Raw genomic sequence first — 20,076 nt, forward strand, 5'->3', positions numbered from 1 at the left:
GTGCACATGAACGTGCTGCAGCAATCGCCAGGTTTTCAGACGTATGTGGTCAAATTTAAAATACTTTCAAAATTCCCAAATTTTCTTTTACTGGTAATTTTTACTGGGGCCAGGATTAAACTGGAATAGAAAGAAAATACCAGTGAGGGAGCTTATGAGCACTAACAAAGGCCCCCTTAAGGTATATATGGTATAACTAATTTAACTAATTGAATGCGAGACATAAAAGACATAGAGTAAAAGCCAAGTGCATTAAAAGAGAAATAGAAAAATAAGAGCTTTTACACCATGAATCGCAATTGAAAAACTACCTTCAAAGATCGCCCAGAAACTAAATATTCAGTACAGCAACAATGAGAACATGAGGCATGTTCTCCAGGTAATTTTATTTTTGCTACTTTTCCTGTACATGGATGAAAAGCTGTTCAACACTCAACAAAAAACATCTCAACAGGGACCTTTAAAAAGGCTAAAAATATTGACAGGGAAATTGAAACGTCACTGTCTCTTTGTCTGGCAGTGTAATAAAAAAATGGTTAAACTCATTTTCTCGCGTGATGCATGGAAAGTATTAAAAGTGTCAATTTTTTTAAAAGTTCATTTTGGTTGGGAAAGTTTGGTGGAGCAGAGGAGCAGATGAAATTAAAGGTGGGGGGGCAGATTGAGCCAAATAGCAACTGTGGTCCGTGGGGGCCACTGCACCCTCTGTCTGTGTTTTTATTCCATTTTCAGTGATTTTGAAGGACACGAATTTGAACACAGTCTCACTAAAAACATGGACGTGCTGTTATATGCTCAGTGCTTTTCCAGGTGAGTGAACCCTACAACATTTAACTATTATTTCCACCATCTTCACTACCATACGGTCGTCTCTGCAGGGATTTCATCAGTACAGCGAAGCCAGGTTCTGGGCATAAAAGGAAAAAGAAGAAGAATGCTTTGTATGAGTAGAGTTTGGTTAGTACTAAATCATTAGGCACAAGTAAAGTCAAATAAAGCCCCCAATGCTAGCTGTTAACATACAATATTCTAAACCACTGATTGTTATTTTTGTTAGGTTAAAACATGGGAAGCAGTTAGTCTGTGTGAGCTTTGCACACAGACTAATTTCCCACAAATTAATAACTTGTGAGAAACAAATGCAACCCCACTTTCTTAATCAGTACAAAAAAGCAGAATATAAACATGACACGTTGTTTTGCAGATTGCTATTTCTTGTCTGGATGCAGCGATTCCTTGATGTCTTTTCACTATACTTCACAATGATACATGTATGTAATAAACAAACAAGATATAATGTTGATTAGTCAGCATTTCAAGTAGAGGTTGGCTTCTATCCAAGCAATTCTCCTACCAGTCTCTGTTTTTTATGCAAAGGTAAGCTGTTCTTTCCAACTTCTTTTTACAGTATAGATAAGAGAAAGGTATAAATATTATTATCTAACTCACAGCAAAAAGAAAAAAAAGGATAGTATTATTATATCTTCCAAATTCTCACATGCCTAAATACCAGTTAATAATCTTTTTGTCTATAAACTGGAATATACCAACTGTATCATCCCCTTTGTCCTTTCTATGGAACTTTTTTCCTTTAATGTGTCACATATTTGTCCATACTATGAGTACATTATCAGCAATGTATGATGAATAAAGTGACTTTTAAACAAACATTTCTCCTCAGAACAGTTTTGGATTTAATTACCAACACACACACACACACACACACACACACACACACACACACACACACACACACACACTACTCTTCTATATGTAAATAATTCAAGATGATTCTAGAAGCAACCATTATCCTTAGCAGACAGGTAAGCTGATACAGTACCCCGTCCCTGCCTCCTCACCCAGGTGCATTTTCCCCCTCACCAACTGCTGCTGCAGTTAACTCACTGACTACTCCAGCGGGGATGAAAAGGGGCTTTTTCTGTTCTTTGTTGTCCACTGGAACATGTAGGTGAAACGGAGGCCTCCCTCAGCTGTTAGCAGGTAGGACTTTGCAATACCATACTGAGCTATTTGTGCAAATAACAACAAGGGAATGTAGGAATTATTTCAGACTCCATTTTCATGTAGTCTGTGGTTGGTGATATTACGGAAGGAAATTTGGTGAACAGTGAATGTGGTTGAACTGAGATACCTACACTTTTATATTACATTGCCACCACAATGTCTCATTTTACTTATTCCTTGCCACTGTAAAGGAACCTGTATATAGTCTCTGAAATTAAAATTAAGACAAGAGTTGTTAAATGGTCTTCTAATGGTCAAGGGTATCATTAGTTTTTCATATGGGTGGGATTAATATGTAGCTGTATGTATAACAGATTGTGTTTTGTGATACTGTTGCATATGCCAGATGGAGTCTTTACTTAATGATTTTACAGGATGATACGACACCTATATAGGAGGTTTATATCTTTTACAAAACAACAGAAGGTAGTGAATTGGACCCATAATGCACAATGGTAAGAATCTTGTTAATGTCAGTAACAATATTTTTAAGTAAAGCATTTGCTCAAATGTTTCTGATAACGATTTTTAATCTCACTCAGAGAAAAAATCTGTAGCAAAGCAAAATAAGGTATGACTCATCCCCTTGTTACATAGCTTGCATGGCTGAAAGGAAAGTGTTTTGTGTGTTTGCATACATCTGGAACGTTCGGTTATTTGCTCAACAGCTGTAATGGGAGAGAGGTAGGTGTTACAACTAGATCAGGCTAGGTGGTGTTGACTTACTTTCTCATTATGAAAACATGCAACATACTGTCAGTGAAAAGGAATCACACTCGCTGACTTTGGCAGAAGGTCTGTGAAAACAAATAACAGCAATAATTTATATATGTGTAGACGGTATACACAGAAAATATTTTTAAATCTCAAATAGTGAGACTCACTTTGAATGATTACCTTATATAAGTAGATGCAGTTCATTAAATTTAATTGGCACCCTCCATAACAAACCCCCTATGGTTGCCAGAGTAAACATTCCCTTTGAGATATTATATAGCAGCACGTTAACAGTGCAGTATGTATTTATATATGGAACTAAGGTACATTTGTTATAAGGCTATTCCGTGTGAGCTATATCACATTCATCACATCTGTGAAGTGATAAATGCAAACCTTTTGGTGGTGGGAGATGAAGGGATCACAGATTTTATCAAAGAATGTAAATCATTGAGATTCTGCTTAACACCCACTTCTGAGTGAAGAACTGACCACCTTTATGTCCCACTGCTATGCTTTTAGTGCTGGATTGTTTTAGAAGCCACAGTAGGGCGCTTTATGGTTACAAAGCAAGCAGGTTAATTAGTTCTGTGCTTAAAGAACTATGGAAACAAATCACAGATGATGGTTAAAGACCTGAATGTTTATGATAATGAATAATTATTATAATTTAAGTGATGATGGAAAAAATGAATTATTGCAACATTATTCAAAAAAGTTGTTTTCCACTGTTTTACTTCACTTCTTCTTTTAATAAGATGCTATAAGCATCACCTTCAGTCACCAGTTACTGTTATTTTTTATATATATGTTTAATTTTTTTTATTCTGAAACACACACACATAATTAAAACACCCAAAATCTGACGCCAGCAACTTGTTTCCCAAAAAGGGGGGATGTTGTGTTGCATTAGCTGTTCTTTAACACTGTGAGCTGTTGGAACAGCTGCTTTAGTTTTAAAAGCAAAATGTTTTGCTGTTCTTGATTAATATAGGATTTTTGCTTCTTATCATTTCACATCCCCCTTTGTCATATCTTAATGAACCGATGGACTAGAGATTTCACTCTCAACCTATGTATGGAGCCACACTGTTCTAATATGTGCAGAATCTGGTTCGGCATTGCTTTGCTGATATAGTCAAGACCTTTCCTGCTAAAGATGGCAGCATAAACTTGTATTAGTAGTTCAGCACTGACAGAGTCATTAAGGATGTGCAAGTTTTCTCTGCCATGTACACTAACACAGCCATGTATCTGCTTAAATTTTGGCTTATAGAAACTCCAGTGAGACTTGTTTTCAAAGAGGAATTTCACATTTTTGGTTTGTCAGCTCAGAGGACAGTTTTCCTGCTTTGTGTTAGAAATGTGGTAGAATTTATGGATCTTGTTTACATTTGCCACTTTTTTTTCTTTTTAGCATGGTAGAGTTTAAACTTCCATTGTTGATGGAACAGTAAGCTATGTTTCTGGTAGTGGTTTTCAAATTTCCTGAGCCAATGCATTGCTTTTCACTGAAGAATCTTGTCTATACAAAGCTGACTTTCCGCTTTGATTATAATATATTTTAAGGACGGCATTTTAAAGTTTCAGGATTTAATACGCTTTTTTAAATGAACGTAGCGCTTAAATATTCGGAAGTCAAGTCATTTTTCAACTGGGTCTCAACTCTTGAAAGGGGAGTATACATACATGGGGTGGGAGTTTATTGAGCACCAGCAAGTTCTAATCGAGTAAATTATATGACTGACCCAGTTTATGACTGATGTCCTGCTATTCATTCATTTATTTATTTTCATTTTCGGGGTTTCAAATGGATTTCAGATATATTTGGTACATTTTCATGAGACAGCCTTCGGGGGGAGTTAACAGGTTGTAATTAGTTTAAAGATAAGTGTACTGCAACAATATCCGGAAGGAAAACTGAAAGGTGTCCCTTTTTTATTTATTTATTTTTATTAAAGAGGCGCTATCACTGGATAGCCCGCTTGACCCAGCAACGATCTGAAGTGTGCAGAACCATGAGTCGGAGGCAGGAGGAGGAGAGCTCGCTCTCAGTTGGACACTGGTTTCACTGTTGACTGGCTCCGTGACGATAAGCAGGCAGCAGACGAGGATGCTCTGTTGTCTGGTGCGCACTCTCCTGTCTCCAGCTCACCACAATCACCATGGAAGAGCCTAATTAATGCACAGCCTCTCAGTGTCTCTCCCACTCCCGGAGTTGATGATTTTTAGAGCGCCGTTAGAGACGGGACCTGCGTTTTTCGCCCTCCGAAGCTCCGGACTCGGCTATCCATCCGAGAGGACCGCGGCTGAATTATAAAGTCTTCAGAAAAGGTAGCTCAGCGTGGTGCGGGTTCTGCTCCACAAACTGAAGTTAGCCTCTTAGCATAGCCGCGTTTTCCTGCATGCAGGCAATGATGATGTTTTTTTTAATGTATATTTTATTATTGTCAGAGGACAGCAGATATATAAGGCCACTTTCCTCTCGATGCTGTCCTGTTCTGTAGATTCACAGATTTGTCGCCTTGTCATAAACAATAGCCGCCACTGGTAAATTGACATGAATAGAGCTCTCCGGGGCTGATACCAGGCTGATACCTTTTCTGGTCATGTGGACCGTCCACTGTATTAGCCCCGAGTGTAAGAGCACCGCTGATTGAGGTTTGCTGTAATAACGTTGCCAGCTGTTTCTGATGGGCAGCGGGGACCATCTGAAGGCTGTGCGCTGCTCAGTTTTCACTATGAGCGCCCGGAGTCCAGCCTGTCATTTCACATCGCTGTGGTTTTTTTGGGGGGGGTTGACCATGTCTTACCTTGGTGGTGTCCAAGGAGAAACACGAGGACGCTCGATGATGGTTATTTTGTCACGAATTGCTCATGGAAATGTCAGTATCTGTTTCCATCACGGGTGCACGGTCGACGACGTCGATGCAGCAGTGAAATTAATACCTTAGAAAAATTATGCATTTAATACGCATTGTTCTCATTTTGAGCTTGCACTAGGCTTGGCTACATGAAGGCAGGAGCGTAGTGCAAAAAGAGATGTAAAGCAGCAGTCTCGCTGCAGCGAGGTGTAGAGCCATGCATTACAATAATACACATATCACATTTTGTGTGTGTGTGTGCAGTAAGAAGATTAGTTCTTCTTGGAGCATCACTGCAGTGTGACCTTTTTGTGTTTCTTCCTCTGCGGGCCTGCTCGCAGTTCAAGGACTTACACAGCTGATGTGACCAAGTGATGCCGGAGAGTGGCAGCTCTGAATTGTGGCATGTTGCTCCCCCCCCTTGTGAAATATGGTTATTTTTAGACAATTTGGGGTAATTTACTAATCCCAGACTTTGATCGGAACATCAAAGCCAAACAAAGCCTGCCATATTTGTTGCTGTTTTATTGAAGGTGATCAGGTGATTTCTCTGTTTGAGTTACTCACAGGACTGTGGAACCAGGATTGCTTATCAGAGACGAAAATAAAAAATGGGTTAGAGTTTCACTGAGAATGTGCTTTGGTATCTCATAGTAGTGTTAGATTAATTACCATTCCTATCATAAATTATAAGACCTTATAATATTGCAAACATTAATTATAGGCATGTATCAATATGGTTGACGCTCTTTTGTTTTTACATCATTAAACTCCAATTGTCTGCAATTCCATTGGGAGCACCTCCTGTGTTGTATATTTGTTTAGTACACAGCAGATAACAAGGAAGAAACTGTATGCTGATTTAGCACTATTATTAGTCGGAAAAATTAGAGGTTATTCCTAACTGTCAGTACTGAATATAAACAAAGTTAAGGCATGGCAAAGTCAGCTTTATTTACACAGCAGGGAAAATTAGAGAAATGAAGACGAGAACAACAAAAAAATAGTAGAATTGATGGAAATGCTATCGATCAATAATGTTTTAAAACAATAGCAATAATAACAATAATTGACAGCTTTCAGAAATAAATCATTCACTTTGTTCGGGGTGTATTCAAGCATCTAGGGTCCAATTTAAAGGAACTTTGAATGTACGTTGACCAGACTGTCAGGACTCCAGGTCCCAGGGTAACATGGATATGAGGAAGCAAAGCCATTCACAGTTTTGTATCCAGATAAAGAACCTTAAAATCTTTACTTGTTCATACTGGATGCCTTTGGAGCAATTGAGGTAGGTTCAGTGTAATGAGCTTCGTGTTGTTACAAAAAAACAAACTGTCTTTCTCACTTTATTTTCAGAGGCAAATTATGCCAGCAGCATCAGAGTCGGACGCCCTGGTGACTTGCCACCTCATTGGTCAGACTACTCTGCCCTCCTATAGTCTCCTGGTCTACCCTGGCAGATCCATGCTGCTGGATGCTCCTCACAGAGCCACGCCCGCACCATGAGCGCCAACGGGCCTGCCCCAGACCCAGCCCCTACCACCCAGAAGCCCCTCCCACCTCAACAACCGCCCCTGCTCCGGGTCCGGCCCGGCCCCGGCCTCAGCCCCAGCGCCGGCTCCCACGGCACCACCTGCTCCCCCCGCTCCACCTGCCCCAACATCCTCTACCATCCCGGTAGGTGCGTTGGCACAGAAGAAGCGGCAGCAGTATGCCAAAAGCAAGAAACAGGGCAGTAATGCCAACAGTCGGCCACCGAGGGCTCTGTTCTGTCTCAACCTCAACAACCCTATACGCAGGGCCTGCATCAGCCTGGTGGAGTGGAAGTATCCTTTAAAATGGTGCATGTGCATGTTTGTGTTTAGATTGGACAAAAGATCAAGGCTGATAAAAGAGTAGATATGGGCAAAGGAGGAAACTGTGAAATTTTGGTGTTTAGAGCTTTACGTAACACGTAATTAAGTATTAATACTTAATACTATTAGTTATCTAATTGCCATTAATAATTGACTGTATCATTCAGAACTCTAAGTAATTTGATGATTACTGAAATTTTAAAATAACTTCAGACATAGCAGTATGGCTGCAAAGTAGCAAAGTCTTTGTTTCTATTCGTGTGAACTGGATAGTGCAGGATTTTGGGTCGCTGTCACACACAAACACAAAAATGTTTGAAAATATGTGCGTATGTGTGAGAAACTGCGACAGACAGTTTTTAATTTTTTATGACCCTTGATAGGGAAACAAATTCCTGCTGATCTTATTCCTGATCAATGAAAACAATGATCATTTTTGGTGTCTACAACTCTTGGATCTTAGCTACGATAATTAAGTAATGATTATTGATGACTGCCACTAAATGTAGACTTAGGTTAACTAAATGGTAAACAGACTAAATTTCTCATTGTTTACATATTATCTGCTTATTTTTTGTGTTTAGTAAAGCTTTGAATTTAGTTTTTCTAGTTTATTGATTCTGATGTAAAGTGAATACACTTAAAGTCACAGGAAAATAAGTTTTTATATTATCTTAAATGCTAATAATTATATATGTATATATTTTAGGTAGGCGCAATGTAGCTAATGTGCTATTTGAAGCATGTCTCTCCAGTAAAGACAGAGTGAACATTACCATGTCATTACGGGTGAGCTTTATAGACAAAGCAACTGAACCCTGGCACAGCACAGCTGTGGTGGTGTTTTTGCTGGAACAGATGCTTCTATCACAAAAGCCGTCAGATGTTATAAAGTAGATTGCTCAACATGAATCACAGAGATATATTCATAAGCCCTCTTTTCATGTTTGTTAAAAAAAAAAAGTCTCTGGGGATTGACTACCAGTACACTTTAGGAAATGCAGCTGTAGCCGTATCAGGTGTCCCAAATTGCTCTGCATGGACTACGTGCAACAGCATGGCACAAGTGGCATTTCTTTCTCAAATGTCGTTGGAATAGGGTCGTGTTTTCTTTTTTATGACATTTTTGAATGACAAGAAGCTTAAATTTAACCTTTCAGGATTTGAAAATGAAAATGGAAAGCTAGAGTAAAATATGTCAGTGCTTACTGTAATGGAGGACATAATGGAGGTGAATGCTTTTCCCACTGTTTTAAAAATTCTAGTCATAAAAACCTGCCACGGTTCAGCATTTCATTAAATCAGTTTAGCTTGTCATAAACCCTCTGTTGGGATGGCAGTCGTTTTTTAGATGCAAGAGTTTTTCTTTCTTTTCCATTATTTTGCGTCATAGTTATTTTTACCAGTTTTTTCAACTTTGTTGCCTTTTTCAGTCACATTACATGCATGTGTACACATGTGTGGCCTAATCAGTGCAAATTATATAAACATTAAATGACAAATACATAAAAACAAATAAAAATAAATGACAGCTAAGATTCATGAAACAAAGCTCTGTATTCTACTGTATAAGTGAAGTATTTCATTAAGTATTTTGTTAGATACACGATTTTTTAAAAGTACAGAAGTTCAAATGTGCAGTTTTTATCCATATAATTTATTGCTTCATCTACCTGTCATCATTTTCCTTAACTTCCTCTCTCAGGCCATTTGATATCTTTATATTAATTGCTATTTTTGCCAACTGTATGGCCTTAGCTGTTTATGTCCCTTTCCCTGAAGACGATTCCAACTCCACTAACCATGACCTGGTGAGTAGTTTGTGTAACCAGTTTATGTATTTGTATTTGGTGTCTGATGGTGTCTGCGACATACACAATATCAACTAATAATGTCAACTTCTTACTGTCTTCTTAATGATTGGATAATTAGTAAGGAATATAAAAAATACGATTTTTGCTGTATTTGTGATGAAACTGAAGGAAGATTGTCGAGTGCAGTGTATGTTGTACTCTTCTTGTCTGGTTAGCTTTCATCAGATTATATTATCATTAAACTGTTTCACGATACATTATCAAACGTGTTGTTGCTTTATAATCCTCTTTAAGTATATAGATTGATAATATCACTCTTCTGAGATGAAGATACCAGAGGTTTTGCAGTAATAGCAGGACACTGCATACAGACAGTGTTTTCTGTGTATACAGTAGCTTTATTATTCAGCATCTGCCGTGCTTAGGAGAGAAACACTTCTCACGGTGCTTTATCATGTCATCGTTTTCAGGTTTTATTCAGCGTTCTATTTTTAGAATTTTATCGTCATTGCACCACTCTTTGCACCTTGTGCATTTATGTCTGTATGATGAATTATGGGGGTTGTAGTTGTTGTAAGCATTGTTCCACAGCTGAGGATAAGTGGATTCTTCAAAGGCCAAACAGATGCATAGAATGTGCGATGCTCGCATGAACAGAATTTGATAGTGTTTAGTGTTTTTTGAGTAGCGTGTCGAGTGAGTATGAAGACATGAAAGGATTTGAAAGCTCTATTTATGAGCAGAAACATGTGAGGGAAAGGTTATTGGCTTGCTCTAAATGACTGGCTAGAGTGTTCCTCTGTCTGTTATGTTGCTGAACATGCTGTGAAAGATAAGCTACAGCTCTGGTTAAGAGTGAGTTGGTCTACTTTAGAAAGGTGTGCTGTGTCCCAGTTTGACCTCCTGGAGGGTGACCTCGGGGTGTTTGTTTACACATCACTGCTACATCAGAGAAAAGTGGGCCATCTGGGACGTTACAGTGCCTGATACAGTATTATCTACCATATGCTGTCAAGTTCAGCTTGGAGTGAAATCCAAAAGTGGTCTATTATAATCGTAATGGTGACAACTAGAAGAAACTGTTGTAAAAGAAAATACAGAAAAAGACTCTAGAAATAAGTAGCATTTAGCTCCTCTTCTCTGAATATAAAATAGATTTTATTTGAAAACTGTTATCATTTTTTTGCATCGTGAATAATGATACAAAAAGGCTTTTTGTGAGTTAATTTGTGTGTGTTTGTCTGCCTATATCCAAATCCAAATCCAATTTATTTATATAGCACATTTAAAAACAAAAGGTTTGCCCAAAGTGCTGTACAAAAACAAAGTGTAAAACACAAGATAAAACCACTGACACTTACATAAAACATAATAAAACACATAAACTATCAATATAAACACAACACATATACAAATATCAACTCACGCCAGTCTGAACGCTATTGAAAAAAGGTTTGTTTTCAAAAGCGTTTTAAAAACAGGAAACAAAGATGCCCGTCTAATATTTAAAGGCATTCCAAAGTTTTGGGGCCATAATTGAAAAGGCTCACTCTCCTCTACATTTGAGCCTTGATTTTGGGACAACCAACAGCAGTTGGTCAGCTGATCTGAGGGTCCGTGAAGGAATATAAGGGTGAAGTAACTCGGAAAGGTATGGGGGAGCGAGACCATTAAGGCATTTATAAACCAGTGTTAGAACTTTGAAATTAATTCTGTGATGAACAGGAAGCCAGTGAAGAGAAGACAGGATAGGTGTTACATGTTCATTCCTGTGGGTACCAGTTAAGAGGCGGGCAGCAGCATTTTGAACAAGCTGAAGATGAGCAAGAGACCCTTGGCTGACTGATATTACATGATATTATGATATTACAGATATCATAGAATATCTGTAATAGGAAATTGCTTTAATGACAGACCATACATTTGAGTTTTATTTGAGCATTGAGATAAACTACATGCAAATGAATGAGAGCTTCATTGTGCATTAGATGTCTGTTGAGCCAAACAGCTTTCAGGGACAGATGCCACTTACTAATATGTGTCTAGCTTCAAACTGTTAATGGACTGTGTGGCTGCTTCCTTATTTCGTACCAGTAACTTTGTATAGTCTCTGTAGCTCGGTCTTTTTACAAATGCACCTTAATGCACTGTGAGCATCATGGTGGCATTTTAATCAGTTGAAAGTGTCTGAATTTACATAAATTTGTGTTCAGATATGAACAGTGTTGGGCAAGTTACTTTCAAATAGTAATTCAATTATAGTTACTAGTTACTTCTTCAAAAAAGTAACTGAGTTAGTAACTGAGTTACAATATTCTAAAAGTAATTAATTACTTGGAAAAGTAACTATTGCGTTACTTAAAAAAAAAAAACAAAGAACGTTTAACCCTCTGGCGTCCAGGGTATAATTGGCCATTTTTTTACTACTCTTGATTTTCTCTCCACATTTTACCTTTAAAAACTATTTGCTTTGCCTTGTTTGGTATCATTCTTTTTAGCGCAACCTCACGTGCCTGAATTTACAGTTATGTTCTCATTTTGTCATACTGTATAACCAGAATTGATCTAAAATCAGACAAAAAACATAAAATCAGAGTAGAAAAAGTTATATTTTTACTGTAACAACCATAAACATGTTTAATGAATCATATTTTATAACTTCAAATGCAAATATTAATTGTCAATTTTAAAATCCTATGCACAAGTTTTGCAAACAACAAAGTTATTTGCATCCATTTACCTTTTACCCTTTTTTTAAATAACCATTTCAAACTATTTACAGAACAATCAGCTGTTCTTCAATAAGATGCCACAAATTATTTGTGCCACTCCAAAAAAATCATTTCTATCCACTATAAAGGAGAACATCACAGCCTGATACCTGCAGGTCTGACAGCAGCAGGTGTATCACTGCTGTTTCTACCTGGAGACAGCAGTCGCCTCATTGTTCTGACACACAACACAAAACTATCCACAACACTACACACTAACTACACAAGACAACACATTAACTACACACTCCAAACATGCTAAACGTCACAAATCTCACATCTCAAAACTCGCTCTCTCTTTCTCTCTCTCTCTCCCTCTCTCTTTCTCTCTCCCTCTTTCTCTCTCTCCCTCTCTCTTTCTCTCTCCGTCACTCCTAAAACTTCCCCTGTTTTGTTTTGTTTTTTTGCTCATAAGCAGAGAGTGCTTGCTAGCGCTAACGTGACGAAACTATTGAGGAAAAAACACCGCGTATATATCGTTTATCATGACTCTGGTTTTACGTGGCCTATCGACACAATTTATAAACTAGCACCTTGTTGCTTTGTCTTTAAGTGGTCATGTGATCGGCTTACCACGACTACTTTATTCTTCCTCAGTCAAACAGCAGCACTCGATTGTTTTGCCTCCTTAGCTCCAGGTGTTGTGCTAGACAGTGATCGTGATTACCGTCTGTGCGGGAGCGCGCGTAGCTGCTTAAAGCTGTAGCGCCCAGATTACTTACAGCTACTTCCTGCAGCTGATATAAGATGCGGTGAACTGAACACAGCTTCAACTGTTTGTTGAAAAATAGTAACGGACCGCGTTACCTTGTTAGTAACTGTAACGGCGTTGTAACGATAGGAATAGTAATTAGTTAGATTACTCGTTACTGAAAAAAGTAACGCCGTTAGTAACGCCGTTACTTGTAACGCCGTTATTCCCATCACTGGATATGAATTAGTTTGGCAGCAAAGTCTGGGAACATTTTTAATGTTGAGTTAAATTGTTACCAAATACCTTCACTTATTAGGAGGGATACTACTTGCCACATAGCAGTTATTGTATGCGTCTTACTTCTTTATGTTTGTTGTCTGAACCTGCTATACACTGCTGTGTAATATTCGTCACCGTCTTCTAGTGGTTTAGATAGCAGTGTCAAATTGGATTTATGAATGCACCCATTAAGAATTAACGAAAAACCTCAGTGCCTGTCAGGATCCAGAACTGAATAGTACATTTATGTGGCTCTCATGCTTCATGAACAAGGCCATTAAGCAGAGATCAGATGATGGGCTGATGAGTAGATATGAATAGATTTATCATGTATTGCTGTGTTTTCAGTAATTTTTACAGTTAGGGCTTTAGCTTTTTAGACGTATAACTCTAACCTACTCTATGTTGAATTTATACAGAGGCTATTTTAGTGCACTATATAGGTTTTTTTTGCTTACAGCGGTTACACTGATTATTGCTCAGTGCTACACACAGCTTCCTCTTTCTTGCACAGGCTTTTGGTTTAATTCTGCAGAGCCAGCATATAATCAAATACTAGAGGGCAAATAATGCAATCTTTTCCTTTTCAGCATCGCTCGAACAATAGAAATCTTTATAGGGCAGGTGTGCCAGCTTGGCCTTGGTTGTTCTACAGAACTCACACTGTAGTCACAGGAGGAGCACTAGAGAGAAAAACGCTGAGCTGGTTTTGTTGTAGCAGCCAGCAGGTAAGGCTGGAGTGAAGATTGCCATTTCACACTACTCTGCTCTGCAGCCTCACAGGTGGACTGATATGAAACCTGAGTTTCTGTGCTCAGAGGCTGATGTGTAAAGCACGGAACAAATGATATCCGAAAGCTGCAATGTCATGCAGGTTTTAATTCACTTACAAAGCACAGAGACACTAAAACCAGCATGCAATAAGCTGCCGTGTAGATGTGTGGATGTGTAAACTATATTCAGGACAGTTCCTGCATGTTCTGTTGAAATCACAAGATAAAATACTCAGTCTGTGCATTTTACACTGTGTGCACAGTATGTAGGTGCTGCAGAGCTGCTTGACTTGGAACATTACATTGCTGCAAAGTCACAGAGGCCTTTATAGCCTGAGTCTGCCCATCTTGTTAGTAAGGCTTGGTTAAATGCAGCAGCTCATTATAAATAGAAAGCAATTTCCTCCTCAGGCGGAACAGAGGGCAAAAGATTGGGGTCTAGCTACCACCAGGAGGCACAAGTGAGTAACAGGATGTAGCAAGCACACAAATACACACATGCACCGTGAGACCACAAACCCTTGTCAGGACCTTATAGTCATATTTTCATTAATCTCTTGCTTAGTTTGCTCTCTCACTGCTCGTCTTTGTTTAGTCATTTCACTGCAATAGTAAGATATGCACACGTAACCCACCCTGCACGTGACTGCGTCTCCTCCACACCCACCTTGTCCAAGGGACAGACAAATAGTCTGTGACCCTCCTGCCTTTGCCTTAAGGTCATTTCTGACTTATCTATCTGAGTCTCAACACCACAGGCAGCTCCTGCTGAAGGTAGCTGAGCAAAACAATGACCTTTTCATGGTGAATATGATTCATACATCTTATCCTTTGTCAGGCAACATGCAGTGAATTGCGTCTGGTATCAGGTAGTGTCTGTGCCCATATCCCTGTAATTGCGTAACTCTGGAGCTGCAGAGCTATTTATTTTTCTGGGGACAAAAGGACACAAACATGTAAAGAGTCAGTCTTCAACCAACAACGAGGTCATTTGGATGCCAGCAGAGAATGATCAATTCTGACCAGTCTCCCTTCGGATGCTGTTACAAGTTACTGTGCCACAATTTTTAAAATACAAATAATGGTATAAATTTGATATGGTATAATGGTAATGGTATAAACTGATGCCACATATGGCTTCAAATATACTACAGAATAACTAATCACGCAAATCCACCACCATATATCCCCCTAAGCTTACATTCAGTCAGTTACAGCACAGTGCAATGCCAACTCTAATAAAATCTCATAGATATCTCACACAATGAGCAACATGTTTCCAAGAAATAAAAGAAGTGAGGCTATTACATGTGAAGCTAACATGCACGGGACTCTGTCCTAGGCATGAAATGTGCCTAGTGTACTAGAAAATGAGCAACTATCAGCGTCATCATCAGTTCTGATGTAAATACGTACCAACAACTATCAAGGCGCCAAACTTGTGACCCAAAGCCAAATGCCTGCTGACTGATCACAATCATCAAGTTTTTCAGAGTGACAACGAGCCACTGAGAGGCATTCAGTGGTTCCTGTCAAATCTGAGGCACAGTACAGCAAAGTTTTGACAACTAATTATAATTTTAACATATGAATAATATACCCTATTTCCGCTTTATATATGCAGTGGTCTTTATGCTATGTCTCAGCAAAAGAATGAAGTGGCCAATTTTAAAAAAAAGTTATGGTCACCATGTGTCTTTATAGACCATATGCTGTTCACAATTATAATTTAACACAAAAAGTGCCAACGTGGGCTTGGAGGTGTAAAAGGTCCCACTATCCCTAAGCTTTTGGAGGGAGCTGAGGGAGCAGATGACAAGTATTGTATAAGAAGTGCTGCCAAGGTTCACGTGTCAGTGTTTTAGTTGCATGTTGTGTTATAGAAGAGTGCAAATGTAAATGAAGCAGTTGGCTCTCTCTCTTTGTGTGTGTATGTGTGCGTGTAATGGCTGGCACAAGCAGTAACGCCTGGACCGTGGACTCCCATAGAGATGATGGTAGAAGTATGTGTTTAGTCACTTAACGTAGCTGCTCATTTGTGGCTCACACTAGCTCTGTCCCTGCTTGTTATCTTGAATGTGTAGTTTTGCACATGTGCCTAAGTGCGAGAGTGTGTTTGTCTATGTGTGTGTGTGTTTGTGTGCGTGTGAGTGTAATTGAGGTAGAGATGGAGAGAGGCAGAGCTATGCTAGCTTTGTGCAAATGCTGTGTGACTGTGCAGCCATGATAATGTACAACAGCCGAGCATGTGCAAAGGCTGTGCATCAAACAGGCCTTCTTAAAGGGGAAAACTGTTTTAGGATGAAATTCTTTTTTTTTCCTATAGACACGGAATCATTTCTTATAAAAATATTTTCATTAACATTGCATGAGGAAAAAGAGAAGTTGCCATTTTTTTGTTTGCTGTCCTAAGCGTTTGTTGATTTGTTGTTGATGATAAATGATGATTAGAAATATAATGTGATGTATTTAAATTTTTATTTGCATGTTGCACTGCCAAACTTTATACCAACCCTTCATAAGATTCATGAGATCCAAGAACCCTTCATGACCTCTCTGTTGAAAATGAGTGTTTGCGGTTTTATTTCAGTTAAAATATGCACAACATTTTCATATAAAATATGTTATGGTCTCTGGATTTTGTCGTAAAATTTTACATGTATGTTTGTCAGTTTTGGACTCTTTATGTTTGGTTGTTCTCATATATGAAGTTTAGATTTTGGTGATGATGTTTGTGAATGTTGGATTCCTGTTTTGGGGCCTTGTCTATAGTATAATGCAAGTCTTAGTTCTGGTTTCCACTGGCATTATCCTTTGTCTTATTTCCATGTTCATGTCTTGGTGTCTCTGTGTTCACTTCCCATGTGTCAGTAGTTTATGTGCCATGTCCTTTGGCTCTTTTTCTGTTTTATTTTGAAAGATAGTTTTCCTTCCTCTAATGTGTTAGTTTTGCTTCCTGTCCTCCCCTGATTGTGTCCACCTGTTGTTGATTACTTTGACCTGGGTCTCATTCAGTCAGTGCTATAGTTCTGGCAGTGTATATACTGTATAAGCATCTGTGTACCTCTTTGTCAAGTTTGCATGCTCCATGTTTTCCTAGGTTGTTTTTTGTTGTTTCCTATCAGAAGCATTGTTGCTCTGTACAGGTCATGTGGTATTGTAGATAACTGCTGTAGTGTAAAAACTCACTCCTGTTTTTTTTCCCTCCACTGAGCTGTAACTGTGGCGAGACAAACTACCTGATCTCTGACAGCAGCAGCATTTTCAAATGAGGAAATGACAACAGTTTTATTCAGCAGCTACAGCGCTGCTCAGCTGTGTGTCGACTGTGTAGCTTTAGGGAAAAGCTATCACTTATCTCTTATGCAACAAATATATATATATATCTATTATTATGTTTCCTTTTTTTCTTTGTTAAGACAGTCGTTTTAGCAGTGTGGGTAAGATGACCTGTACAGTAGTGTTTTCCTTGGCTGAGTGACATCCACATCTCACATGCAACTCCTGCCCGCCCCCACAGTACTTCAGATTCGCACACATAAGCTACACAAAAAGACACATTTATGTGCTGTACATACAAACACATGAACAGATACAAAAGAGAGCACAGGGTAGATGTGCAGTGCATTATGGTATTTCTTAGAGTAGTTGCCAGATTTCAATTAGTTGCATTCCTGCTTTTGTTATTCTTGTATTTGTAATCAGTAGTTCAGAATTACTGCAAACTCTACCATATCTGAGAAAAGTATATGAATACCATATTACAAATATTCCAGTTTACTAAACATATGACCAACCGGTAATCTGATTACTGGCTTATTAAAAGATGTACCTGATAAAGACTTGAACAGCCATCCCAATATAGACTGCACACTCAAGCACAGATATTTACTGTGAAAACCTGCAGGAGTAGGCGGTGAAAAAGCACTAAATATTGGCTGCCCTCACCCCCCTGGCTTGGCTGGATGGCACTGACTGATCTATACAGACAGGGGAAGGAAAGAGAGATGTAGAGGGCGTGGGGGAGGGCGATAGCAGGAGAGTGAGAGTGTATGTCTCCTCAGTGAGTGCAGAATCAGATCCGTAATGACACTGTAATGTTTCTTTAAGATTTGAGAGATATCTGCTCTCAAACTGTCCCATAGCTGGTAACTGTGGAGTTTGTATTTGGACGAGTGTGTATACGCTATATTGCTCTACATATGACATACACTCAAACATGCATATTTATACTCTGATTTCCATCTGTGGGCTTGCTATCTCATGCTCAGATATTCCTACAGGTACATATACAGTAGAGACAATCAGGTACTTATGAAAACAGAGAAAGCAGGAAATTAAATGTGCACTCTACATGTTATGTCAGAGGAACCTGCACATATTTTCAGTCTAATTGTGACCATTTTCAACACATCTAGAGGTTTAAAGTGTAATGCAATAAAAAAGTTTAACCCTGTTTTATGTCATGATCTTTGTGGTGATTCCTGATTTATTTTTGATATATTTTTATTCCAGTCTTATGTTCCTGACTCCTGACTTATTCGCCTTCGTCTTGATGATGTGGTTTGTGTGTTCCTCCTCAGCGGTCTTGGCTCTCCTGCCGAGTGCTGCACTATGAAGCCAATGGGGTGGTGTTGGCAAACACTTTGGAAGAAAAGTAAAACTGCAACAGTCTGAAACCAATGAGGTTGAAGAATATCAGTGCATTAGAATAAAGGTATTAAAAGCTCTGTATAAATGTGGGCGCACTTTAAGTGCTTTGGTCAGTAAGACTGTGAGTGTAGTTGATTTAAAGTTGGGACAGAAAACTGGCAAAAGTGCTGACTGTGTAAGTAGACAGACTTCTCAGTATAACAGCTCTCTGATTAAGACAGGGGAATTGCAAGTCTTATTTTATTTAGTTAATATTTCGATGCTGGTAAAACATTTTCAGCTTAAGAATCTGAATAACTGATCAGTAAGTAGGCTGAGATTTTGTACCTGTTCATCTCTAACCTGCTCCAGAGTAGGTTAGGTCTGCACCAGAAGTTGCCGTGGTCATGTACTGCATTACGAAATGAACTGTCTTCTGGTTAAACCCAAGATTAACCATGAAGTTGCCTTGATAACCCCAAATCCTGCTTCGTAGTAAAGGTCTCCGATTGTGACTATAGGTACTTAAGTATTTTCCACAATGTTTATAATGTCACCAGATAACAGGACAATAACTGTTTTCTGTGTTTCGGTCATCTCCGTAATTTTTCCTTTAATTGTTTTGATCTGTTGCTCTGAACTCTGGATAATTTTAGCTGCTTGTCATTTGTTAGCTTCTTTAAAATGTTCATGTTAAGCTAGGTAAGTGAAGTTTAACTGTCTGATCTGATTTCTTGTTGTGAATATTTTTGTGGTGGTCTCCGTGTACTTTACTTTAGTGAAGTTTGTGTTGTTACTCACGGCGAAGGATTCCAAGCTGAAAACATGTTACTGTGCAGCTGCGCGTGAGTCAGCGTGCAATTTTTTCTGTCTGTGCTGCTTCGCTGTGTTGTGCTGTGCATGCATGAAACGGACCAGCTCATAATGAGACTTATGTGAGGTCGACCAGTTGAACGGACACGCTGGATCAGGGCTGAGCGATTGGTGTATCTTCTAGCTCGACATTCTGTGATTACCTTTCTTGTGGTGGTTATACCTATTTCTAAAGTAACATCTTAATAAAGATTTTGTGAATGAGACAGTTTATATTTTTAATGAGAGTAAGAGATTGGTACTTATCTGCATACTAAAGATAAATCAAAAAATTTCTGGACTGCTCACATGGCATGATATGTAAGCTGAAAATCAATAAGCTAGCAAACTTGGCTTTTAGGGGTAGTAAGGCAGGTTTCTAGGGTATATAAAGAATACTGTTATTAATGTTTTACCTTCTGTGCAGTCTCTAAACCAAGTTAATGGTCTATAAGCTCTGTCTGTTTAAACCAGAGACAGAAGTTAGAGGGGTATTTCTATCTATCTTCTTGCAAAATAATGCATGTTTAGTAGATGCTAGGCTACTTTTTTAGACTATGTATTCATTAACATCAGCGATTAAGAAACAGAATAAGGGCAATTTGAGATTTAAATATTAAGCCACAGTGTTTTAACAGCATAGACAAAATTGCACAACAAGCTTTATGTCTTTAATTTTTTAAATCTAGATTTCTGTCATTTCTGTGTGAAGTCTAGAGAAAGCTAAATTGCAGCTCATGAGCATTGCGGACAGGCCAGTCTGAACTGTTAATAGGTTCACATTACTGCTGTCCGC

The 20,076-nt window shown here is 38.7% G+C and overlaps 1 protein-coding gene across 9 annotated transcripts in view; it reads left to right on the forward strand.

The window, feature by feature from the left end:
• Positions 1 to 4,745: 4,745 nt before the first annotated feature.
• Positions 4,746 to 20,076, forward strand: part of cacna1da (calcium channel, voltage-dependent, L type, alpha 1D subunit, a) — a 61,839-nt gene continuing 46,508 nt past the window's right edge. For 6 of the 9 annotated variants that reach the window (XM_025907283.1, XM_025907287.1, XM_025907285.1 and 3 more), the window contains exons 1-3: positions 4,747 to 5,076; positions 6,966 to 7,435; positions 9,171 to 9,276. In XM_025907283.1, coding sequence (XP_025763068.1) covers positions 9,214 to 9,276 — 63 coding nt within the window. In that variant the 5' untranslated portion in view covers positions 4,747 to 5,076; positions 6,966 to 7,435; positions 9,171 to 9,213. Of the gene's footprint in view, positions 5,077 to 6,965; positions 7,436 to 9,170; positions 9,277 to 20,076 lie in introns of all 9 variants that reach the window. The other 3 variants (XM_025907284.1, XM_025907286.1, XM_025907289.1) reach the window with 1 other exon arrangement.

Source organism: Oreochromis niloticus, linkage group LG5, assembly GCF_001858045.2.
Source record: "Oreochromis niloticus isolate F11D_XX linkage group LG5, O_niloticus_UMD_NMBU, whole genome shotgun sequence".
NCBI classification, from domain to species: Eukaryota; Metazoa; Chordata; class Actinopteri; order Cichliformes; family Cichlidae; genus Oreochromis; species Oreochromis niloticus.